The sequence below is a fragment of the Falco biarmicus genome, chromosome 5 (assembly GCF_023638135.1).
Source record: "Falco biarmicus isolate bFalBia1 chromosome 5, bFalBia1.pri, whole genome shotgun sequence".
Lineage (NCBI taxonomy): Eukaryota > Metazoa > Chordata > Aves > Falconiformes > Falconidae > Falco > Falco biarmicus.
Window position 1 is genome coordinate 47889508 of NC_079292.1, and position 26518 is coordinate 47916025.

Genomic DNA, 26518 nt, shown 5'->3' on the forward strand with positions numbered 1-26518 from the left:
ATGTGTAGATATTATAGGTATCTTTGTGATTCACATGCAAACTATTCTATAAACCTAATCTGGCTGTAAATAAACTATATTTGTGGGTTCTCCTGATCAAGTGAAATGTAGGCCTGTTGGAAGGAAGGGCGGTGGTAGAAGGGGTAGTAGATGGGGACTAAAGTACTTGGTAATCATGACACCTCATCTTACCCACTGACAAAATTTATCAACTGGCTGTACTTAGGTGGATGGGCCACCTTAACCCAGAAAAGAAACAAATAAATTATGTACATTCAATAAATATGTGTTTGTTAACTGCATGCTGAAGTCCTGGCAGAAGCACTATAGATACAGTTCCAGTGCTCTAACTGGTAGCATAAATGCTCTAGTATTTCCCTAAAATCCCTTATGTTCTTTCTTCTAGAACGTATCTTTCTTCTAGAAAGATAATGTTCTGCCTAATCACTGGAAAAAAAAGCAAAAAAAAAAAGCAAAGCCAAAGGTAGGAATTCCTAACAAGAAAACCAGTGAATTCCAATAAACTATAATAGAGTGACACTCTCTTACCAAGACCAATTTCATCCAGCTGAAGACCATAGAGAAAGCCATTCTTATTAAGGAAAGCCTGAAGGCTCTTCTCCTTGGCTTGGCCTATGGTGTCGCAGTCCAGAACATTAACTTGGATAGTTTGACAGGCATCTCCACTCTCATTTTCTGGGATTTTTTCAAAGATAACGTTCACTGTCTGGGGAAAGAAACACATGTTATTCTGACTTACAGGGAATACCTGGCATGGGAAATTTACAAATTCCTGACAGCAAACCTGAGAGATTTTCAGCATATTTATTATTAAAGCAATTTCAAATAAAGATTATTTGAAGGAATTACACAATGAAGCATTCAGAAATCCTTGTGTCTGAAGAATCAAAGATATATAGCTATATATTTCCAAAAGTGTATTTTGTACTCTCTTTTTGTGCAAACCTATATAGCGAATTACTAAAAAAAGACAGGACACTAGGAAAAATTACAATGCATGTTCTAAAAAAAAAGCGCATCATTTATTTAAAATGAATGCCTTAAAAGCAAAACTGTAAGCGACTAGAGATCTGATAAGGTTGCTAAGTAAGTCGTCATGGTAAGCATGGCCGATTTTGAGTGGATAGGAAGTAGTGTTAAAATGCCTATTTACACCAGCAGATCATGCCGAATGCCTTATACCATACAAAAAAATACACCTCCCCTGGAGATGTCAGCGCCTGTCTGCATACAGCTGTGTCTCCAGAGGCAGCAGAGACAGGGCTGCTGCAGGAGCAGTGGAAAGCAAAAGCATGTTGCAGCAGACAGAATCCAAAGTGGTCCAGATCTGCACAGAAAAGCGTGATTTATTCTATCCGTTATTAATCCAGGTCAAACACCCATACAGCCTGTCCAGTCACAACACCCCTGCCCTTTAGCTCCCTCTTAGCTGGGGCACAACTCAGCTGCTAGGCTGCGCACAAGGTGAGTATGGGCTAGAGGGAGGTGCCAATGAGACTGGGTGACCATCTCCAGAGAATTTCAGTCAAGTCATATTTCTGGTCAGGTCAGGCAGATCAACTGCCAAAAGGCAGGGGAAAAGGGATGAGCACAGAATTGCTAGTGCTGAGAGATAACAGCAATCGCTTCCAGTGCCACAGCCTGCTCCATGCAGAGAAATCACTGTTCAGCTACACAGATACAGATGTTCTGCTGGGGATGTCTTGGGGCAGAATTAAAACAAGTGTTTCAGGTGCTGGCACTTTCCTGTAAGTGGTGCAGGAAAATCTACATACTCAAACTGTTCTGGCTGTTGGACATCTCTGATATAATACATATCTTTTGATTGAAATGAGAGGACCGCAGGTGAGACTCAGTGAAGGAGTGACTGTGAAGAGAGGAAGCAACTAAAAATTTTTTCCCCCTGCTGTCACGTGAAGGAAAGAACTTCCGTCCAGGTCGCTGCAAGGACAACTTTTCCCTCTTCTTAGAAAAATGGGTAGCTATTATTTAATAACTACTATTTAATAACAAATGTATTTAATAGCTGTAGAATGCTGTTTTCTGCTTTATTACCCAGCAAGAATGGGAATTACGACACACTGGTGGTGAAAAAAAGTAGTTCAATGAGACATAATTTAACTTCACTGTTTCTACAGAAGCAAAAGGATTATTAAAAACAGGGTTGCAAGACTATGAAGATCAGGATTTAACAAAGGCTACAATATAACTGAAGTAACTGAGAATAACTTAATCAGGACACCAAGATGTTTAATTGTGAGGAAAATGAGTCCATGGAAAGGACAGACAGAACAGAAGAGGAGGATATGTGGGAATGGTGCCTACAGAAGGAGAAGCAGACTGAACGCCATGCCTCAGGTTGGGATTTCATGCAGAAAATTAGTAAAAAATATATTGGCACAGGAATGAGGGAGTCATGCTTGGTTAGGCCCACAGACCCGCTGAACAGACAGCAGTCCTGTCCTTGACTTTGACTGCCCTGAGGTCGTGGTCTTGTAGGATAAAAATATGGACAGGGACTAACTGTATTTTGACTTTGGAAAACTCATTTTAATCAGACTTTGTCTCTTGTAGTCTCCAGACTGATCTTTCTGGAGTAGCTAGTCACACTTTAACTAATGTTGATTTGTCTTTACATCCTTGGAAGCATCCCTTCCCTTAGTTGATCCTTTCCTCCTAACATTATTCCTACACTGCAATATGCACATTCCTGATTCCTTTATTTTCTCTTCCTTTCAGACCATCAGGAGAAACTGTCTTTTTCTCTGCTGCATTCCCTTTTCAGCACATGGTCTCACACGGATCACACATAAATGTGCAGACTCTTCAGTTATTAGCATGTGAGAGCTCTCCCATCCCTGCGCGCTCAACTCATTGCAGGATGACAGGACTGTAAAAAGAGAGCAGCAGTCCTTTATGTAGGTGGAATACAAGTAATTTATGGACTCCTTAATTGACAGTATCCACAAAGTGAGGATAATAACAACACTTTACGACTCAAAGGTGGTCAGATGGGAAGAAATATTGAAATGCATAAAAATCTAAACCAAGAGAGCCAGACAGTTTTGCTGATATGATTTCCTGCAGAAGTTAATCTTAAGTGATGAAGCAATTGATGGGGAGCTAGGAAAGCCAATTATTATTAAGTCTTCCCTCTGCAGCTGAAGTCCTCATAAATCAGATTCAACCTGTCTGACAGCACGATCCCTGGCTTTAGAAACCATTAATCAGAATCTGACAGTCACAATCACTGCATTTAGACACAAAGCGTAGAACTGGAAAAAGGATCAGAAAGGACTGTAAAATTATGAAAGCCCTTTTATGATCAGCTCTGAAGGTCAGAAAACATTTAAGAGAAATCACAGGAGAATACATGGAAGGCACAAAGAAACATTATCAGGCCCCTTTTCTAAGCTTTCTCACTTTACAAAGTAAACAGAAATACAAGTTAACTTAGGGAAAGATTCAGGAGAAAATTACAGGACATGGTTCAGCCTAGTAATGTCTAGAGTTGAGACTTTGTGCACTAGATACTAGTGATTAGCAACACAAAGTCACAGTGCTCTTCAGCAAAGGCTTAACAAAGGTTGCAAGAATTGTTAAAGGCTACTGAAGGAGAACAAGGCAAGCACCTGCAACTACTTGTATAGGAACTAGTTTGGTACCTAGCTAAAAGAAAGGAACAAATTTTAAAAACATTTTTTTTGCACTCATGCAGTGACAGAAATAATGACATTTGAAGACAATGTTTATAGATGATTCTTCAGTTTTGCAGTTTTCTTGAAAATGAATTTCCAACAATGAATTACTTAGTAAAGCTATGAATAACCATAGCAGATAAATGTCATGTGGTTTAACAAGTAAATGTGATAATGCCGTATTTTCTTAGAAGTAAAGAAAAATCATCTGGGATATTCAAGGGTTCTTACTCATTACTCTGTTCTCTATTCAGCTATGCATCTGAACAAAGTGTATTTCCATTTAACACACTGACTGAAAAAACAAGAAAAACTTTTGACTGCTAGAACTTAAGAGAATTTATGTAAAGGAGACAGCACCATGATGTACAGCGCAACAAAACTGCCTTAGACCTACACTCCTGTCACCCAGACTATGAAATACAACAAACAGGAAAAAACATAGTGATTGTATGATCCTTCTGTAGCAGCCAGAACAGTTACCCATGAAGAGGTTATAGAACAGCTAACAAATTGGCACCGAAAATGTTACAGGAGTTAAATTTAGGCTAGATGGGCACTATGCAAAGCAAGGGTTCTACTCTCGATGCTACAACGGTACTCAATCTGTACCTAATTCAGAAGACTCTCCTGCAGCCAACATCTGCCCTGCTTGCTTCCTAGAGAGGGCTGTTGCGTCTTCTTTTGCTGACAAAAATCCCCGTATGTCACATGCTCTTATAGCTTCCTTATCTCTCACAAAGTGTGCCTAATAATACCACAAGCATGGGTATTATTAGGAAATCGGGTTCCCTTTCGCTGCTCTACTCCCTTGCAGCCCTCCCACTTCTTTTAACACCCTTCTTTAACTCATAAAGCAGTTGGACACTTTGAACAACCTTCCACCACTTGGCTTTGCTTCACTGTCAATAAAAAGCAGTTGGCTGAACAGGTGCATTAGATAATTTCTTCCCATCTCAAAATGCAAACTCATTTCAGCAAAGAATTCAACAGCCCAAATCCTCTCTTTTAAAATAAGCAGTGACTATTCAAAAGAATGCTGGAGCACCAAGTCTACCACAGGAAGAAGTCCCCTGGTTTTCCACAGGAGAGATTCCACCAAGAACTTCTCCCATGCTAGGCTGACATTGTGTAGCTTTTCTATTTAAAACGAAACACTTCAGTGAAACGCTAACACTCAGCTGTGCGCTGCGCTGCTTCATCAGTCATTGAGCAAATTATTCACTGAGGGGTGCAGCTGCTTGTCTGCCTGTGAGAAAGCAGACTTGCTTCCCCAGCCTGTGAAAAGGCTCCACAACACATCCAAGTCTCTTTCAAGGCAGTTTTATTTCTCAATACCCAAATATAAGCACAGTGTGAAACCACACAGCTCCTCAGCTCATACTGGACCAGTGCTTTTAGAAGCATCTTTCCTTCAATTCCTCTGCTTGAGTATTTACTTCAGCAGCTCATCTCCGTTCAATATCTGACCCTTTCCAGCAGAGAGGGCTAACAGTAGGGGGCTGGCTGGGTCCAAGGTCTGTAGCCTTTTTAAAAAAGGCATGGGGCCCAGCCAAGGGCCAGCTCTAACACAATTCAAAACCAACATATTTCTTAGTTCTCTTTTTGACCTGTTACAAATGGCCTGAATTTTAGAAAATCTGTCTTGTCCTTCCTTCTTGCTCTCTGCTCGGTGCATCTTCATTGTCCTGCTCCAAGAGTTTACCTGCATAGTGGTGTGTTTAGGAGAGAACCGGTGGAACCCCCCTTGATTTTTTTGAGCCTGTCTGTATTCTGCTTTTATTGGCTTAGAACCGACTCCCGATCCTGAAAGGAGATATTTGCATGCAGAATGCCTACACCCTTCTTTGCGCCCTGCCACTATTTTGAGCGTTAAACTCCTTACCAGATGCATCTCTGCATCTTCAAGTGGCTACACAGCTTAAAAACCTGGACACTGTGTGCCTGCAGATGTGCTTCAGTATCTTTCTGTCACTCTCCTTTTGGCTGTGTTTTTATACTTTGCTCTGGACAGGTAGGTTTTAATGTACTGCTATTGTAGGGCTGTGGAAAGGGCCAAAATAAAATACCAACAAAATACTGCAAGACTCAGAATGTAACTGCAGTGAGCAAATGTGCAAATGCATTTGAAAATTCAGCTCAGAATTAATTCCATCTAAAAACCAAAACCTGCAATCCTTTAGGGAGAAATTTTCTTCCAAAGAAAGGAGAAAATACTTGGTTTCCTGTTGGTACGCTCAAAAGGTCCTGCATTTCATTGCAGTGCACGTGAGTGGTGTTAGTGAGAGAAGAAAAGCTGACTCCTTCCACTTCAGCATCCTGTTAAATGCTATTCTTGAAGAGAAAACGTGCACAGCTGGCCTGCTTCCCCAGCCCAGAAAGCTTCACTGTTCCACCTAAATCTCTTTCACAGCTGAGTTCTAGTTTCTAGCATAAATCTTAGACAGAACACCGAACAAAACTGTTTCCCTGTCCAGCCAGAACCAGAGTCCTTGGGCTTCATCTCTATAATTTTACTGCAGGATCCCCTCCCCTTTTCTGACAGTTTTAAAGGCAACATTCAGCCACTTTCAGCCAAGTCCAATACCCTACTGGACCTTAGTGGGGAAAGCTGACTTACTAACTAACCCTGGAACAGTATCATTCTCTCCTACTAAAAAGCAGGAATACAAAGCACAAAGGCAGCAAACAATGTTCAAGAAAGGCTCTCTGCTCTCTCACTTCCTCATCCATCTGCAGCCAGCCTTCCCCACTGATACCGAGTCCTTCAGACCGCTTCCCCTCTCTCCACTGCAGGCTGCCCACAAGACCTTATCAGCAACTGTATGCATAGAAGTAGCACTAGGGAAAGTATTTAAGGCAGTGTACAGTGGTTCAGCATCAGCTATCCCCCCCAAGGTGCTCTCAGTTTGAATTTGTGCTATAAATAAGAAAAGTCAATCAATTCCACAGGACCAGATGTTCCTGCGCAGTCTACTAGGAACAAGCATATTGAGCTTGCTTGAAAATTGTTGCTCTGCATAACTACTGGGTTTTGTATGCTATGGCTATATATAGCGATATATTTAAACTTACCCTGGATCCCAAATGCATGCCAGAACGCAGCGCACAAACAAGGAAACCAAAGATACAATATTATGCATTTAATTTTTAGTCACAAACTTCCTTTCCAAATGCATGTTGTGGTAACTTAGCTTGAAGTACCTTCAAATGAAGCTTCCAACAACAGCTTTGTAAACAGCTATAAGAAGATCTGCCTATAAATTTGTCAGTCCAAGAGCTTTTGGCAGAAAATAACAATTCAGAAATGTTTCACAGAAAGGTTGTCATTTCAGTGAGCTTCCTATGTGACCCAGTGAGCTAAGTCCAAAGGGTTACTGACCAGCCAAAATTTTCAAGGTCACATAGTCTGCTCCAGTATATGGCATCTTAGGACCTCCAGGTTCTTGCTGCAGAAATGGAAGATGGACAGACCTAGAAGCTCCAGCCCTACCTGAGGCTCAGAATATGGACTCTGAAAAGTACTGAATTCTCCTCCAAAGCCACCAGCACTTGCAGTGTCCCTGCCATGGCAGTTTCTGCTCCCAAGCTCTGAAGCTCGCTATTCAGTCACACTTCTCATACTCCTAAGTATGTCTGGTAACTCTAACAGGAAGCCAGGAGTTAAGAAGCAAGGAAGCTATGGAAATGACTGGAAACACAGATTTTTAAGTTCTCAGGCTCAAAATCTGGAAATTCTGGAAAAAAAGTGCTCAGGTTATTCTGAAACCCTTTTTCAGACCTTCTACTCAAAAAGCCACAATTTTTACATGCTCCAAAGTACAATAATCCTTGCTGCCCTCCTCCCCTCAGTGTCAGAATGACAATCAGTAAAAGAACTCCAGCTTTAAAAGAATTCTGGGTGTAACTGGAAAAGAGAAAGCGCTTTGTAATTGCTTTGAGAAGGCAAGAAATCTATGCTGAAGTTCAGAAATTTAGCTAGGCTTCCCAGACACCTTGTTTTTAACCATGCAACTAATTAAAATCCACCACATTAACCTTGCTAATTTAGAGCTAGTAACATGGAAACACACAGCAAAGGATTGCTGCCTGAAGATTAGCCACAAGTAAACACAATAGAAAAATAAAACCTCAGCATTCCATTCTTTCATTCATTGGAAAAGTGTAATTTAGCTTAAATTCTAAGCATATGTTTATATTTTTGTAGTACACTTTAAAATAAGAAGGAATTTTAATACCCTGAGACTTCATTAAGCCTAACCTTTGGCGATTAAGGCATGCTGTGAAGCCACAAGTGAGTGCTATTTCTGAAATGTGTATTGGTGAAACGCTAGCTAGTTAAACTCTGTTGCGTTTTGAAATTTTGTCAGCAATAACAATTGTATTTTCGGGGTACTTAACCATCACCTTAGCATCCAAGAACCTTAATTTAGCTTCCTAGAAAAAGACAAAATGCGGTAGTTGTCCATGTTTGGAGGGAACACAAACTGGCAAACATACCACTGTTTTGAACTCAGACACTTGCCACAGCAGCCAGTCTTCGTTAAGCGTGTACAGGGCTTTGCAAGTTATCGCGTCAACAGGGCCTTTGTTTATCCTCTGATTGAGGGTTGTCACTAGCAAATAGAAAGGTTCACCAATCGTCTCCTAGGACATGAAACAAATGCAAGGAACATGTTTATTTTTGCAATAATTAAATGGGCACGAATAATGAGAGAAAAATATCAAGTGTAACAAATTATTTCCTTTTAACTGACTTGCTATCTTGCAATTAGAAAAGAAAATCCCTCTGAGCCGATTTATCTAGTTATTTGTTTAAGCCCCATCCTTTGCTTTTCATGTGAAAGTCTCATGCAAATAGCAAGGGACAGCTGGAGTGTGTGGCAAGACAGCTCACAGCCCCTTGCTGTGCACAAGCACGCTACAGACAAGCTGCTCCTACTCCACCTGGCAGATGCTTCCTAGTTCCACCAGAGAGTGGGTGGGGGGCGAGATGTGCATGTGTTCACACACATACTTCAGCTATTTCAACCTTTTTCAGTCTTGTGAGAAAACAAGCTAACAACTGGTTTCCTTTTGACTTGGTGTCTCCCCTTGCTGTCCCTGAAAAAAAGCCTTGGGAGCAAGGTCGTGGGATGTAGACTGGTGTATCAGCAAAAGAGGGAATGAACCTGGGGCTTCCCTCTCCTGCCTGAACTGCAGGCTTCAGGGAAGTACCTGAGAAAGGAAGGATGGATCTTTGTTTCCACATGACACCATTCCTGCAGCCTGGCTAAGGCATCTCACTAGCACAGCTCTGTAAAGATGACTGGTGTACCGAGAACAGATCTCTGACAGTTCCTTGGCTTTCTCCTGGGGTTTCAGGAAACTGGTGTGAGCTGCTAAGCCTCAAACAATTCTGCTGCTATATTAATGCAAGAACTGATATGAGTGATACCAACAGTACAATACCACCACACTGGTAAGAGAAACAGGAAGCATAACCAAGCACTGAAACCAAGAACGAGGTGCTATGAAGTGGAATAAAATAAACAGCAAAATGAAAGAAAATGCTTATTTTGTTTCCACTTGAAGTCATTTAGTTCTTAAAATCTGCAGGCTGTTTGGAGGTTAAAAAGTGTGGAAAGAAGTTTAGTTTTCCAAAAGATGGTATTCCTTACATTTCCATTACGTGGTAGCTTTCCAACAGCTTGCACAGAAAGGTACAGCTGTACTTAAACAAGCATGTCAGTCTTTTAGTATGACCAGAATACATCTCCCGGAGATGAAATGTCTAACATGAGAAAAGAATATGCTTGAACTGCAAAACTACCCAAATCTCAGCCAAATAAAGGACGTGATCATCGCTTACATACGTGCTCTTTTCCTACCTCCCATTGATGACAGCTAGCTAAGTCATCTAAACTAGAAGAGAACACATTAATAATGTTAAATTGAATGCTTTAAACTGATCCCTCTAACAATTCCTACGGAAGAAATCAGTTAAAACAGTTCTTTGCATATCTTACATAGTAACAAGATGTACACGTACCCGAAGAAATCCAGAAAGGCAGACAGACATCCAGTTTGTCAGCAGTTTTTCTACCACAGATTCTGTTCGCCTGAGCAGGAGCTTAGGCTGTACATTGCTTGATTGCTCCATCAAGTCCTTTGTCAACACTTCCAAAATATGGGTTAAATAAACTAGCTTAGTTTGTAGTGCAATAGTCAAGAAGGATGCAAACAAGCACCTGTTAAACAAACAAACAAACAAACAAAAATAAAAGGAAGAAAAAAAAAGGAAGAAGAAGGGGGCAGGAGGGAAGAATGCTATAGTATTTGGAATTTCTCTTCCCAGTCATCTTTAACAAATGAAATACACTTTAGTGCAGTTCATATCTTAAGTTCTCCCTCCACAGGTACAGAAATTGTCCACTGATCTGTACAAAAATATAAAATATTGAAGTCCATCTGCTCTTGTGATTATTTTTAAACACAGAATTTGTGTCTCTAGATTTAATTCTGCAGAACAACACCTGCTTCAGTGACAGAACACTTCTAAACTGTAGAACTGTTGATCTAACTGCAGGAAGTGTTTACAGTTTTGAAGTGAGTTTTCCTGCTTCTCTGCCTCTTTGTTTACATGTGCAAACATTCTGATTTCTCTTTAATGGCTTTTTTTAATGGCAATGTTTTTTCTTCCTCATTGTGTGCAGATGGAGAAGATAGAAAAATGCTCTGGGGTAATGCAAGCGTGTTTTGCAAGAAACAGAAATTACATTTGTGCGCTACAATCCATGTTGTTTTTTCCTGCTAATTCTTTGTCTTGAAGATGATAAGCATAATCATACTATACCTGTCTTTCACAGAGAAATTTTTCTGCTTTTCAAGGGTGTGAATGAGAGTAACAAGAAAGTTCTTGTTACAAATTAAAGCATGCAACATGTTGAAGCTTTCGTCCTTGCTTGTTTGGTCTCTGCTCTGGAATAGTTAAACAAAAATAAGCAAACTGTAGTTTGGCTATGATGGATTCTTAATGCTCAGAAAAATGGTAAGCAACATATGGGATAAGAACCTGGCTTCATTCAAATCAGCGGGAATTTTGCATTTACTTCACGGGTCTCAGGATTTTACCAAAGATACAGTTGCATTTCTGTGCAACACAGAGTACACACAGGCAGAGCACACATTTTCTGTCATATACACAAAGTAATGCCAATAGCTAAGTTTGCCTGTCATTTTCCATCACTAGATTCTGTTTATTTCATTTAAATAAATCATAATATACATTGGGTAACAGCATCTTACATACCAAATTCTTTTTATACATAAATCCACGTAACCTTCCTCATGGGGGAAAGGGAACACACTGAAAATGCAATCCAATGTGTTCTAGAACAACACTGAGATAAGGGATACAATTACTCTTGAAAAACTGTTTGTTAAATAAGGCATATCACACTACATCAACTTACCTGTGGCATGTCTTCACTGAAGATGGATGCAAAGCCTCCTGACTAAAATATAAGACAGGTGATATTTATCATTCTTAAGCATACCAAAAATTTCTAACACATGTATGTTAAACATGCCAAGCACGTTCCTGATGGCATACGACTTGAAATAAAACAATGCAAATGCTGTTTTCTAGCACAGCTACAATATAAAAAACTCTACACAATAAGGTGCTGCCAAGGTTCACTGAAAAGTGAACTCTCAAAGATGAGCTGGTACTGACTTCAGTGCTGCTCTGTGTGTTACTCTGTGCTGCTGAGCTGCACTAGCACAGCAGTCAACTATCGGTCCGCAGGAAAAGCTGTTCATCACCCTCATCTGCAAATGTGCTGGCGTGTGAGGGGTGCTGTAGGCTGCATCCTTCTAGGACAGCAATGATAGCCTTCGGTATACAGGGTTTCTGTAACAGAGTGACACTCAAGTTCATCTGCCTCCATTCATTTCAAGGCACTTCATGAATGTTCACTAATGAGCTCTCCAGGAGGTCCATGCTGTCAGTCTCCAGAGAGGCACAGGTGCCACCACACATCCAGTCCTAGCAAAAGCTCTCACAACAAAGGGAAGCCCCCAGTTCTCCAATACCTTGTCAGTGCCTCTTGTCTGATTCTAACAGCCACAAAGGTCCCAACACAGCTGCATGTTCCCAAAGCAGCACCCTTGAGCAACAAATTCACACTCCTAACAGTCATCTGCTCTATCTGTGATGCTGGCAGCCCCTAGTTTCCTTACAGAATCATAGAATCACAGAATTGTTTAGGTTGGAAGGGACCTTCAAAGATCATCTAGTTCCAGCCCCCTTGCCATGGACAGGACACCTCCCACTAGATCAGGTTGCTCAAAGTTCCATCCAACCTGACCTTGAACACTTCCAGGGATGGGACATCCACAGCTTCTCTGGGCAACATGTTCCAGTGTCTCACCACCTTCATCGTAAAGAATGTCTTCCTTATGTCCAATCTAAATCTATCCTCTTTCAGTTTAAAACCATTGCCCCTTGTTCTGTCACTACAGGCCCTGGTAAAAAGTCTGTCTCTGTCTTTCTTATAAGCTTGCTTTATATTGAAAGGCTGCAATAAGATCTCTTCAGAGCCTCCTCTTCTCCAAGCTGAACAATCTCAGCTCACTCAGGCTTTCTTCACAGGAGTGGTATCCCAGCCCTCCAACCATTTTCATGGCCCTCCTCAGGACTCACTTCAACAGGTCCATGTCCTTCTTATGCTGGAGACACTCTTGTGAGAGCAGAGTAGGGAGGGAGGATCACCTCCCCCAGCCTGCTGGCCAGGCTTCTTTTTATGCAGCCCAGGATATGATCAGCTTTCTAGGCTGCAAGTGCACATTGCCAGCTCACATCTAATTTTTCATCTACCTATCTGATTTTTCATCCCTCCTTTTCCTCATGACTCCTGTTCTCTTCTCCCCTACCATATTCTTCTCCCTCTTCCTCCATTGGCTATTCCCATTTTTCCAGAACTTTTTCAGCCCCCCCTAACACCATCTACCAATAAAACACACACACACAGAGAATGAAACAATCAAAACCACGTTAAAGGTTAAAAATGCTTGTGAACAGGGAACAAGTATGGTAGCATCAAACCAAACAATGTGGGAAATTGAGGGAAAACAGAAAAAAATCTAAATTGAACAAGTAAAGCAAAAAACCAGGCTGAACAGAAGGAATATTTTAAGAACAGATGTAATATCCATCTAAAAACCTACAAGCATTAAGCACAAAACAAAAGCTATCAAGCCAGATTAAATATAAAAAAATTGAAGCAGCAGGAAGTGAGAAGCTCAAAATGAGATGGGGTCTATCACTCTTCATTTCAGGTATCTGATTCAGGTATCCTTAAGCAACTCATCCCATCCTGAGACAGATTCTTAGACGAGTAGGATGGATCGCTTTCTTGAGCTGCCTGTCTCTGCACTGACTACAGAAGATGCTCAGTGAACAGCTTTGATGTCCATGTTTAAACAGCTTAGGTTAGGAGAGACAAAGCTCATTGAACATTGAACACACTGGAAGGCAGAAAGAGTACAGTACAGGCATCATTCAAACACATGAGGTTAGTGAGGGAAGTGGTGGTTTGTCACTTTGACCCTTCTGACACTCAGTTGCAATCTACTACCCCATCACCTTTTCTGTTCACCAGCAATATTTGTTTAGTAGAGCACTGCTCTCCTACCACATTCATAAAGCACAAGGCATGTTTGGACACTCCGGTAATGTAAACGGTAAGTACTTAGCAGGACAAATCGGTACACAATACATTAAATAACTTGCCTGACTGACACTGCATGTCTGCAGAGAGCTAATAGTGGCAAGTTTACCTTTGTGGTATCAGTATTTCACACTGAGATAAGATCTAATTGGAATCGTTTCCAGGATGCAGCAGCATGAGTCTCGCCAAGGCAAAACAGGAGCCCTTCCCTTTCTGACCTCACATAATGCAATGGAGTGGCAGACTTCATGTCTTTTTTCCTTTCCTTTTCATTTGCATAAAGCAAAGCATTTCCACCCAGACAGCTTCTACAGATTGTTACTGTTTTGACAGGAGACTACCACTAGTAAAAGATGCATTCCTAAAAATAACCACTATTTTAATTCTAATATGCCTGGCAACAAATTAAACTGAAAGAAAAGAGATACACAAAGTAACGTTTCCTTGGTCCAATTCCTTCAAACCTCCTAGTGACCCCATAAAAATTACACTGGGGGCATCCCAGCAGTACCAGAAGAGATATTCCCAGTTTCCTTTGGTGTGAGAGCTGGACTCAAAGCGTACAAAGATTATGCATACGTAATTGTTAAATATTAGTCTACCTTAGTATCTGGTATTTGGTGGTGTACATAAAAAGACCCTCATTCTGCACTATCACATGTTTAATTTTATCACAATGAGCTTTTAGTGGAATCGCACATGGCAATAAAGCGATGCAGTGTGCAGATAAGACTGCAGGATGGGACCACAGCACTGATGAGTAATACATGAAGACTAGTGGGTAGTTCGCATACATACCAGCTATACCCTACAAAACCGCAGCACTAACCAAAGTTTTCTACTCATTGGTGACAGTTACACAGCAAAATATCACCAGCTGAGATCACAGCTTCTACCAATTAGTAAATGTCGGTAAGCATTGCTTAACATCATGATAAAATTTTGAAAGCTGTGGCAAATGCACTTATCAGCATTGTAATGTGCTACATATGCAAAAAAAAAACCCCAACAGCAAGAGAAGTAAAACATTTGAAAAAAGGCCTCTTCGGTCCTCTGATGCAGTGGCACAAACTGCTCCAAAGAACAATGAAAATATCCACATCTAAACCAGACAGCACTTAAGTACTAATGAAATTTTTAAGCATGTGACCTGCACTCCTCTGAATCAAGGTCTTACCATTTCTGTCAGCAGCTTGGAGTAGAAAGTTAGCACAACCTTAGAGCCATTTCTTCATCCCACAAGTCTAATTAGGAAGTGTCATGATGTTAGTAGCATGTTAGCTAGCCTGACTGTTGCTTTAATTAGCTATAGCATGGAAAGTGAAAGCATGAGAACAAGAAAAAGCAGTGGATAAATTATAGCTTAGTTAGGATGGCCTGAAAGGCAAGCAGCTTAGGGAGGCTGAGCCAAAAAGAAATGGATGCACACACAACCCTTGAAAATTCAACAATAGTTCTTTATCTATAGCAGTTAGGCTTCATTAAATATAGAGATGTACAGCCATAAGTGTTCTTTGCTAATTCTTGACTTAAGAAAAGTTTCTCGTGAAAACAATGTGCAATCACTATGTAGTATTTACTGTAGTTATTTGATCCTGATCTTCCTAGCTTTTTCATTATTAGGCAGGGCTGACAACTGAAAGACTTGTAAATAATTACCTCTGGAAAGAAAGTTCTAAGAGCAAAGTGTTTGTAGTCAAGGAAGGGAACAGTTCCAAAACTATCCACCACATCTAATTCATCCATCTGCAGCTCAGCAAATCCTGAAAAAGCAACCCCCCTCCCCACCCAGAGAGTTAGTTTAGCTGACACAAAATCATCTTTACGATTATAACTTGGCCCCAGTAGATATTCCTTAAAAACAGTTTTCAGGGAAGAGAGGTTGTTTTACTACTGAAGCTCTTATGAACAGGAAAGTACCAATCCATTTTTTTCCTCCCACTTTTGCTGAAGGAAATATTACGTGCAATCCTATTAGTAGCTCAGTGCTTTCTGCTACTGCAGTGCACAACATTAAAGCGGAACTCTGATACAACACAAAAATATTCTAACAGCTATAAAATTAAAATGTTTATATCATGTGAGCTTCTTGACAGTTTCAGTTCAGAAATTATCCTGTACTTAAGCTCTATAAAGCTCTTTAGACCTACCCTCACGTATTTCCTTCCGAATCTCATATTCCAGCAGTTCAAGTTGCTGACTCTGTTTACGAGTTAACTCTTTGGATTTGTATCTAGTAACTATGAATGCCGCTAAAAAGGAAGAAAAAAAGATTCTGAGTACAGAAATCGCAGAACAGAAAACCCCTATATAAAATATATATTAATATTACTTTAAGAAACAGAAAGATTAACATACACTTGCACTCTCCAGGAGGATTACTGTTTCTACTGTTGTTAGTGTGCTAGTACCCATGAGCCCTGGTTATCTGGATCTAAACCCTAATGTTTAATAAAAAACATTCCTTTTAACAAGGTCATAGAATTGTCAATCCAACTTTATTCGAAGCACACCCTGCTACGTACAACCTGCACAGTGAGACACAGAATCTAACAACCACTTCTGCTAGCAGCCTTCTTAAAGTAGCACTGATAGAACAGGAAAACCAGTTGTTTTAAGCAGCAAATCTGAATTAACTTCTCTAAAGTTTATTTTGAGAGAGTAAAGGCATGAGATACGGTTCCTGTAAAGGTAATGCACTTTTTAAAAAGAAAACCAAGTAAACAAAACAACAAACTCCTAAACTTATTACAATGGATGGAAATTCATCAAATACATAATCAGGTCAACACGTTCAGAAAACAAGTGTGACAAAAAGAGGAGGGTATAATTATTTACCCCCCTCAATTTAGTAATGACCTACAAATTCATGAATGATCCAAATGAGACTGAGCAGAAACACCACAAACACTGCCTGAGGATAAGCAGTTTGTTAGGGAACATCTGCCCCAGGGACAGGAGGGAAGCCCAGCTGACAGCTGGAAGGGCCCGAGTTGTGACACAAGGATGTCAGTCCTACGGCTTGCCTCACTAAATGATGACAAATAATCCCAGCAGAACAGACATAACTACTGTCTCCTAACGTGCTGTAATCTGACAAGATGGACTTCACCACCAGACCGGAGTTAACTTTGTCCACGCTTATTGGGAACCAGGGAAAACCATCGGACTGCTTGTGACAGTCCCAAACATGTATGTGTGCATGTATATGTGTTTTATGTGTCATGATTATACCCTTCAGCAAATCAAAAACTGAAAACACGTTATTGTACTTACCTATAATGACACCCACTACAATAGGTAGCAAAATAAGAACATATAAATATATGTGTGATGATGTTGGTTTGACTTCATGCTCAAAATTTCCTAATTTGACCTGAAGAAAAATAATGGCTGTGTTAATAGAGGACAGGCATTATACCAGTGCTTAAAATGACATTTATTGTATTAAAAAAAAATAAGGCACATGGAAGACACTGGTTCTGCAGATTATTGGGAAAACAGCAGCAATTTGGGAAAATATGTATGAACCAACACAAACTTAACTTTTGGTGTGTTTGATGTTTACGCAGGATAACAGAGCAGTGACAAGAGAAAAATTTGGAGGTCTTCATGCAGCATCAAATTTTGCCATTGCTCTCACTGTAAACTAGAGCCCTCGAATGGCAAGATCTGGCCTCAGGCTGGCCAAGTGGCTCATGGACTTCAGAATCGCTGCTAAACATTCTGGCATTTTGAGGTAAGGAAGGTGTGTTGTTAAAAATATTCCTTTGCACTCACAGTGTTACTCTGCTGAGCAGAAAAGTAAGATAAGACTCATGCTAATAATAAGGGAAGTAAAATGTTTGACATACACCTAGCCCACAGCCCTCTTCCCTATTTCTTTGCAGAAGTTTCAACCTCTTTACATAGGATGCAGGGCATTCCTGAAGGTCTGTTTGAGAACAAAAACAACATACACACACAACATCCCCCAACAGCCACTGGGCTTGTCGAAGGCAGGACAGGCATTAACTCTTAGGGATACACAAAAGTGCTGAAGTCTGCCAGATGCCAAACTGAGGCATTCACCACTGATAATTATGGCAGAAGAAATTTCACAAAGGAGGATCTCAAAGAGGACTGTGAAAGCACATAAATAAAGGGTAGCTAAGACTATAAAAATACTAGAAGTAAAAATACACTTTGACACAGGAAAAGAATACCACCAAGTGCCAGGGACAGAAATGAGCCTGGGATAATTGAAAAGGAGAGTCGGGTTGAAATTATTTTGGGTTACAGCAGGGAAGGCAAAGATCTGGTGATTTCAGTCACTGGCTTGTCACAGGAGGTGAGCAGCCAGGGCAGCTGGAGACTGCCAACTGGATAGTCACATTGCAGCTACACAGACACAAGCAAGCAAAGAAACCCCACAGGGCTGGAAGAACAGAGACTTCGTATTGCTGGGGCTACAAAGAACAGAACATAAAGCAGACCTATTTCCTCTGTCAAATGTTATTTTTTCCTCAGTTGTTTATATGTTTTCACAGTTCCTACACAAAGTACTTCCGATCTGAGCCTTCCTAAGATCCTATTTGCCATTTCCAAGACTGAAATGCATTGGTGGCTAAATACATTAATCATCCTGTGACTAATACACCTGCTTTTCTCCACTTGTCACATCCAGCCAAAGCATTCCTAAAGCAGAAATTTCTGTTCCTCATCCCCGCTTATTGAAAATAGAGGCAAAACATTCACTTAATTTTCTGCTTATATTTAGATTATCTTTAATCTTCACCATAACCTTCGTATCCAGTGGCCCCATTTCTTTCCTTATCTTTTATTTATCTTGCTTATGAATCACAGACTAAATAAGGTACACCTGAATCAATCCAATTCCTATTCCTAAACTCATATTCTTCCTGCATGGCATTATAAAACCTCCTCTGGACAGGTAATGCCTCTGAGCTTTATGTCATCACCAAATGTTATTAGCACATGCCTTATTTTTGTACTCAAGTCACTACCGATGTTAAATAATAACCGTATGAAAATCAACATTGCCCAGTGTAAGCTTCCCCTTACAGAGCATCCAGTTTTTCTAATCCCTAGTGTCTTCATAATCAACATGTTAAGTAGTTTACTGAATGACTAGGTACATGTGATCTACTGCTTTTTTCTTGCTGAGAAAACAACTCATCTTATAAAATAAAGATACCTAGCATAATCTGCTTTTATTGAAAAGAAGTTGACACCCCATTTTCCATTTACCTCCAGGTCTTTCATGAGACCCTCATTCCAAATACATTATAAAGCTTTACACAGAGGTAGGATTAGATCAGCACATCTCCATTTGCCTAGTTATTTTTTTCTTCTTTTGAATATTGGCTTTATATTTGCTGCTCTCCAGTCATACAGTATGTCTTCTGACTGCAGTTTTCCTTTAAATCTTTCCTATGAAGCCTACAGTATTATGTGCCATTTCCTTCACAGTGCTGTGATGGGAATGATCCTGCTCCTACTGTCTTGAGCCCCTTGATCTACCTGAATCCTGGTACTGTAACAAGAATGGCATTCTCTTCTTTGACACCTCCATTCAGACTGATCCTGTCTTTGACCCCACACTCAATATCCTCTTTCATCCTGAAAACTAAGGCAAGACATACATTTATTCTTAAACCATATCTATCTTTTATACCCATCTTATCCTTTCTTCAGGGTGGCCCTACTTCTTCGATGATGATTTATTTATAAGGTTGAAAAAAACACTTGATGGTTTATGACATTTACATTTTTCTTGATGTTGAAAAAAATAATTTTTAAGGTACCAGAAGTGAAATGTTACATTCTAACTATTGCATGTGATTTGCCTTAGCAAAGTGGTGACTTTTTGATGACAGTGACTCCTATGAAGCTTGCAGGATGAGCACGTGATATTGCAAGGCAACGTTAATATTTAAATGCAACACCAATCTCAGAAAGGCTTTTCCGTGCCATAACTGGCTCAGACGGCAGGATTCACAGATGGGGGATCAGTTAACAGTGATATGAAATTGAGAATAGCTTCGTTAATCTTTACTATGAGCCATATGCCTTGAAGTCAATAGAGTGATTTCAGCTTTATGCCACCATACACTGCAATAAGGGTCTGGCATCATTTTTCTCCCTCATAAATGGTGATGATTGCATTTTAAAAAATTCCTATCTTCATCTTTTTCCTGGAGCAAATATCTTAAGCTGCCATTTAGCTTTGACATCCATGCTAATGTTCTTATGTTTGGGCCTGGCTTTGTGCCACATGTTCAAAGCATTTTGGCCTTCCCAGCACACAATGAATATCACCCCTTTTTCATGCAGAAATGCCTTCTCTTCTGTCTAGGTGGCAATCCCTATGCACTCTCCAAGATCCTTATCTACTTTAGGAAGAACAAGCAAATGGGAGGACACAATCCTTTTAGCCATGGCCACAGTACAGCAGCAGATTGCTTACAGATCTAAGATGAGGGGCTTTCCTAGAGCCAGTGATGCTGTATCGGTGATGTCTGTGCTGCAGCTAGAGGTGTGACAAACTACTGCTTTCCTGGAGCTCAGCAGAAGTGAGCTCAGTTTGGGCTGCAAAGCCTACCTCTGACACTACATCAGTAACCAGACAGTAAATGAACTCAGTACCGTCAGTGGTACCTAAGCTAGGCAGGCATGCTTAGATATGAGGCGGATAACTGTACTACTGAGTACCAGTACAGCAGAAAACGCATCCAGTTCCTCCCTCTATAAAGAACATTCACGATGGCAGCATTATCGATACAGTTTACTACATTTGTATAAACATCCAAACACTGTTGAACTGCAACAAAAGGGAATTCTACTTACAAAAACTTTCACCGTGGAAAAGTCAATCTTGTCTGTTCCTTCCCTTTTGAATTTGCACAGTATAGTGCTACGGTCTGGCTTTTTGGTAATATTTTGGACACTGAACCATATCTTTTTGGTCTGTGCACCATTCATATATGACAGATAAACTTCTACCTCAGTTTTAGAAATATTCAAGTTGTCATTTTCTTTCTAGAGGGAAAAACAATGAAATAATAAAAACTAAATAAACTACATACAGCAAGAAACAAAATCCCCAATAACTACTTTAAATAAGGAATTAAGAGTTTATTACTTTCAAACTTACATATATTTTTAATTCCAGATCAGGATCCAGCTCAGTGTGCAGCTGGTAGTTAATGAACACTGGGTCAGGGTGATAGTGTAATTTGACGCATGGTATAAAGGTAGTTTCCACTTTTAACATCATATCAACAACTTTACCCTCCGTTGCATGGCCCAGGCTTGGTGTTAAGTAATGATATTCAGATTCATTTCCAGGACACCTAGAGACCTAGAAATGCAATAGCAAAGCTGTAAGTCATTAAGTACTCAACAGTGAGCACAATCACAAACAGGCACTCAAAATCATTTTAATGTCTTCCTGACTTCACACAGGTATCTGCTAAACCTCTGCGATCAGGGCTGCATGCAGAGCACCTGGGAAAGTTTCTGTGTTGAGCCTGTGTCTACCTTTATGCACATTCACCACACACTCTGCACGCTGCTTTAAGGCTGATTGCACACTGCTATGGCAGCTATTTCCTGCAGTGAGACAGGAATAGTGACAGTGATTTCTCCTTCCTTCCCCTCAGTGTAGGTGATACGAGAGGAGCAGGACAAGCCCTCCAGCACCCCTCGCACTGGCTCTCCCCAGCTTTACTTCTGAGCGGGGTTTGCTACAGTCACCCCATTGTTTACTCCACGGGGTTTTCTGGTCTCTGTGCTGCAAGCCCAGGAGTCAACAGGGTGCCTACCTCCTCACAGCCTTGGAGAAAGGGTTTTGTCCCAACATCAGCTCCACCCCTTGCTGAGGCAGTGGCACCATTTGGGTGCTCAACACAAAGCCAGAGAGAAGTACACCACCCCCGTCTGGAGGCTGGGGAGACTCAAAAAGGATGGATTTGGAACAAGTCTCTAGAGCACATTAAAAATACTCAGGGAATTATGCAGGAGAGTAGCTTTTGTGTATCCATGATCTTGTACCGAGAATGTGTGCAACTGTAATCCTACAAGTGGTCACATTTATTTCAGTAGGGTGTCTGACGTGTGCCTGCAAGTGTTCAAAAAATATTGAGATTCTCCTGCAACCTTAGGAACAAAACCTTCAAGAGACCTCTATTTGGTATTGTAAAGGAGATTAAGACTTACGGTGAGGTTTGATCTCTGGTCATCTGAAATAATCACACTGTCCACCACATTAAAATTTCTACCAATCGTAGTAATTTTGCGACCACCACTGTAAAAAAAGAAAGAGGGGTTGGAGGGCAGTGGTTGGGGTTAATATTATCTGTTTTCTCACAGATAAAGTCCTGCATTAAGGCTTCAGCCATGAATAAACTACTCATGCATTTTGCTTTGGTAGCAGCCAATATAATACACTCAAGCTGCAGGACAAGATAATATGAGCTATACAGTGTGCTTCCGTTCTTTTCTCGTAATGTAACGGTAAATACTTTTGCTACCACAAAACCAAATGACTAGATAGCACAAACGTGCATACTCCTTTTCAGGGACTTGCTTTCTATTCATGCAGCCAAAGAACTAGACCATGATTTAACATTCTGTCTTGAAGAAAGAACGTCAGGGTCTTTCACTGCCCCAGAGTAGCCCTGCCTATGCTTAATTCTTGCCTTTTTCAGGACGAACCAATGGTGCCAGGCACCTCACAGGAAACATTCTCGGCAGTGTTCAGACCATCTGTCTCAGCACACACAATGGTGCTTGTGTCTGAGGGCTCTTGGCTCCCAATCTCTGCTGAACACAGCTGGAGTAGTTTAAGGTATTATTAATTTCCAGCTGCCTGAGCTGCCTCTCACCTGGAAATGAGGGCATGCACCCTAGCTGCTCAGCTGCTGCAGGGGCCAGTCCAACGTATTGCCTCAAACCCACATATGCCAGTGCTTGACACCAAGTTACCAGATTAAGAACAGGGAAGTGGGTAAAAACAGTGCAGCCAGAGGACAGGTGGAAAGCTGTGCCTGAGAGTATCTTAAAACCACCCTGTAAGTCTTTCACTGGAGCTATGAGCCTCTCACAGAACACAGCAGAGGCTTGAAAAGGGCTCTTTTGGCTTTAGGGAACCAAGTCCTAAAGCAAGTCTAGGTGTATCACTGCAGTGGTGATAATTTTCGTGTGATTTCCAATTCACTGATACTTTATACTGTTTCAGAGGTGAAGGGTGTATTAGTATCAAGAAATCAAAGTTAACTGGAGTTTGAATTCATGCATGCTACCCATATTTTGGATTTAGCTTTAGTATGAAGAGACTATTTTTGACTTCTGTGGAAGTCAAAAGAAGACCTGGGGTGGGCAGGGAAGTTTACAGAATCCTGACAAACACAGAATCTGTCTTGCATGATGACCCTATCTGTATGCTAAATCAGTTCACCGGCGTAAATTCATTCTTCATGACAGGTTACAGCAGTCATCCAAGTTTACATCAGCTGCAGTCTTGCCAAGTAGGTTCATATCAGCTCAGTGGGACTACACTTCAGTAAATAAATAAAAAGTATAAAAAGACAAATTTACCTAATCCAGGAAGTGTTGGGTGTGATTCCAAAACATGATGGCAGTGAAACATAATGCAGGGTCATTGGTGGTGAGCATTTTTCTCCATTAGCCTGTATACATATACGTTTGGCCTCTTTACGTGTTGGTGGGAGAGCAAATGTCATTTGTGTATCATTTAGCACACTTCTAACCTTAATGCTGGAAGAGAAAGAAAACAGTCAGAAATGCAGAACCCACTATGCCACTCACTGCTGTTACTACACAAAGCCTATGACCTATAGCAAAGGATAAGGAGAAAAGAGAAATGAATCTCTGACTTGCCAGATGGAGGTGGAAAGATAGAGCAGGGAGCTGAAAAGACAAAGTAGGGCATCTTTTGAATGAAGTTGCTGTGTGTCACAGTAATCAGGCAAGACAGTACAGATACAGGTCTTGTGGCCTTGGGATGAGGCTATGTAAGGCAACGTGTGGTTTTGCTGTTTACTGTGTACTCCTTTGTGCTACCAACACAGTCCACGAGCTAGTCAAGAATGAGAACCTTAAACTTTCTTTTCTTTCTTCTTTTTCTTTCTCTCTTTCCCTCTCCCTGCCCCTCGCCCCCTTCCTCCTTTTCACTCCTTCCTCTTTCTACTTCCTTTCTCTCACTTCTTCTCTCTGTTTTTTCTTCTGCAGTCCCCAGGAAATCCATGGTTGAAGTAAAAATCAAACAGTACCACATGAATGCTTTTTCAAGTGCTAGCTATGGAAAATGGGCTTGGTAATCACAGGCAGCCATTGCAGATGCATCTGAAAATGACTGATTCAGAATAAGATAGCCTAATTATCTAGGGGGTAACACTGTGCAATCATTAACAGAGAAAAGTACAAGCTATTGCATGAGAGCTTCCCTTCCCTGGCCCGGCGTTTGTGCTTTCACAAGCAGAATCCTAGAATATATGGGGGATATTCTGAAGCAGCAGTGAGTCAAACAAAATCTGAGGCTTTCTTGTGACCTAACTTCTTGCTGCCTGCTGCAAAGCACAGAGGATCACAGGTACAGAACTGTCCTACTACTGCTGCGAGAACTGCCTATCTACACATCCATCCCTTGTATTGTACCCAAACACCAAATTAATTTCCATCCTTTGGGAATTTAAAGTGGAAGTATAACTAAAGGAGTGCAGAGCATCCCCCACTCTGCTGAGAAGGGTTACTGGACAACTGTATTGCTAGGGCAAAATGGGCATAATTTTCACCATGCAAAGTAAAAAGTATTATTATTTTTCAGAGCTTAACTCACATGTCTGGCTTACAGCCTGTGATTCCAGTCAGTATCAGTTTTATGCCCGATGCACGTGTAAAGTTTTCTCCTTTGACTGTTATTTCACTTTTGCCTAACGTAGAAATCCACAGAGGTTCAATGGAATGAATGCTGATAAGCTATCAGAAAACAAAACAAAACAAAATCTGGTTATAAAAAGGCTAGGCAGTTAAACAACAGCTGCAAAACCAACCACCACCCAGGAATGCAATCTTTATTGCACTGGGACAGATCTGTCTTATTAATTTCAAATTTCGTTAAGCTTGACCCTGGGAATAACTGTCAATCAGAACTTCTTTACAAGCCAACTATTTTTACCTACATATTTTCTATTTTAATGTATCTCATAACAAAGTTGTCCAATGGAATCACAATCTGACATACTGGAAGGTAAGCATCATAAAAACCCAGCTTGAAATGATACATCTTGTGTGACCCTTGAAGAACTAAGAAACAATGCAAGACGAAACCTGTGGTGCCGTCACTATGAGAGATCAGAGAAACAAATGAAGGCATCTCTCATGACCTGAAAAGGGGAAGCAGGGTCAAATCCTAGAATGAAAAGTTGAGAAAGAGCCCCAGAATTAGCTTTACTAGAAAGTCTTTTCAAAGTTATACATAGAGCTAAAGGTACAACACAACTGCAGGGATTTTTTGGTATCCCATTTTGATTCTAAGAAGTTTACAAATCTCTTTTCCAGCACTGAAGAATAATTCTAGTTTGCTCTGTCACAGTCTTGCAGAAACGTGGACAATTTTTAAACTGTGCTTTTCTTTGGCTATCTTTGCATTTACTTATTTTAACTTACTAACGCTACCAAGCGAGAAGAGATAGGGTTTTTTCCCCTAGTGTATTTACTTGATCCATTTGACAGCATCTCATGTTTAATCAATTTTACTGCTTCCTCAGTTTTATAATCACACAGACTGTTTCCTCTCAGTGTATCTTTCAGACAACAAACTGAAGACATTCAAAAAAACCAGGAAAAAACACATGTGAAAAAAACCACAAACTGTTTGGGACCTTCTCAGCCAAATGATTTATTAGCTTGCTTCTAGACTGCCTATAATATTAAAATGAGTTTTTAGAGTATTATGATTATCCTGACTTCTTGACTTCTGCTGTGCACCTGTGGACACCTCCACTGGGCAGTTCAGCCTTCCTGAGCCCAGAAAAGCTGCTGGTGCAAAACCTCCAGGAAAGACCTTCCCACAGGGTTTTTCTCCCCAGTAATCTTTTCAGAGCAACACCAAGACTTCGGGCTGGTGGTCTGTGGGGACCACTGGGGTCACATCACCATCCTCTGCAAACACAGCCATTGCCTGCTTCAGAAAGGTCCCTGGCACGTTGTTCCCACACGCTACCACAGCCTGCTGAACACCAGAGTGCTCTGGAGCAAATGTGAGACCTGTCACAACTGACTGAAAGCTGCAACTTGTGTCTCAGGAAAAGGCAAGAGAGTGAAAGGCTGGGGCCAGAGGGCCTGCAAATGGGCCTCCAAGATGACCTCTGGTATGGATAATGGGGCAAAGGAAAGCCCTGACAAAAACAGCCCGAGGCTGGGGGGTGGGGGTGGGTGGGGAGAAATTCGCTCCCACCCCGATCCAGGGATCAGTTTAACCCTCAGTATGCAAGCAGGACAAGTGAAGCAGAAATCTGAGAGATCAGAGCCAGCGAAGCACCAGTGCTTTTCTCCACCCACATCCCTGTCCCTCTGCTTCTCCCCAGCCTCAAGCGCACCAAGGACAGTCAATATCCTCACACAAATCCAGAAGCCAAATCCTACAGAAATGAGTAAAACACATGCTTTGGGGCTCTCACTGGTAACCAGCAGGGAGCTGTGAAGCACAGGAATAATGCAGTGTCACACAAACACATGGCGATCCCCCAGAGCTGCACCAGGGATGTGAGCCCCGGTGAGGGCAACGCCAGGCACCCCCAGCCACTGGAGAGCCTGCTTCCCCGCTTGACCACCGCGGTCTGTGACACTTTCCTCAGCAGCAAAAGAAACTGCGAATTTCCTCACTGAATGCAGGAGGGACCAAGCACCCTCGCTGGAGCCTGGGGTGCTCATCTGCCCAGTGCTAGAGAGCTGATGACCTCCCAGTTGCTGCATGGTAGGGCGGGGGGAGATGCCTGGCAGCGAGAGGGGAGAGAGACAGTTGAGAGGCAGAAGGGTATTTATAAAAATCACTAGTGGTGA

At 41.2% G+C, this 26518-nt stretch overlaps 1 protein-coding gene across 1 annotated transcript in view; it reads right to left on the reverse strand.

Moving 5' to 3' along the window:
* PLXNC1 (plexin C1) overlaps positions 1-26518 on the reverse strand; it is a 72626-nt gene that overhangs the window by 16255 nt on the left and 29853 nt on the right. Inside the window, exons 10-22 of the mRNA XM_056340068.1 lie at positions 24294-24433; positions 23033-23212; positions 21653-21740; positions 20589-20795; positions 20282-20473; positions 16709-16808; positions 15583-15684; positions 15092-15195; positions 11174-11215; positions 10555-10679; positions 9751-9949; positions 8220-8366; positions 550-727 (exon numbers count right to left, since the gene is read on the reverse strand). Of these exons, the coding sequence (XP_056196043.1) occupies positions 550-727; positions 8220-8366; positions 9751-9949; positions 10555-10679; positions 11174-11215; positions 15092-15195; positions 15583-15684; positions 16709-16808; positions 20282-20473; positions 20589-20795; positions 21653-21740; positions 23033-23212; positions 24294-24433 (1804 nt within the window). The remainder of the gene's footprint in view (positions 1-549; positions 728-8219; positions 8367-9750; positions 9950-10554; positions 10680-11173; positions 11216-15091; positions 15196-15582; positions 15685-16708; positions 16809-20281; positions 20474-20588; positions 20796-21652; positions 21741-23032; positions 23213-24293; positions 24434-26518) is intronic.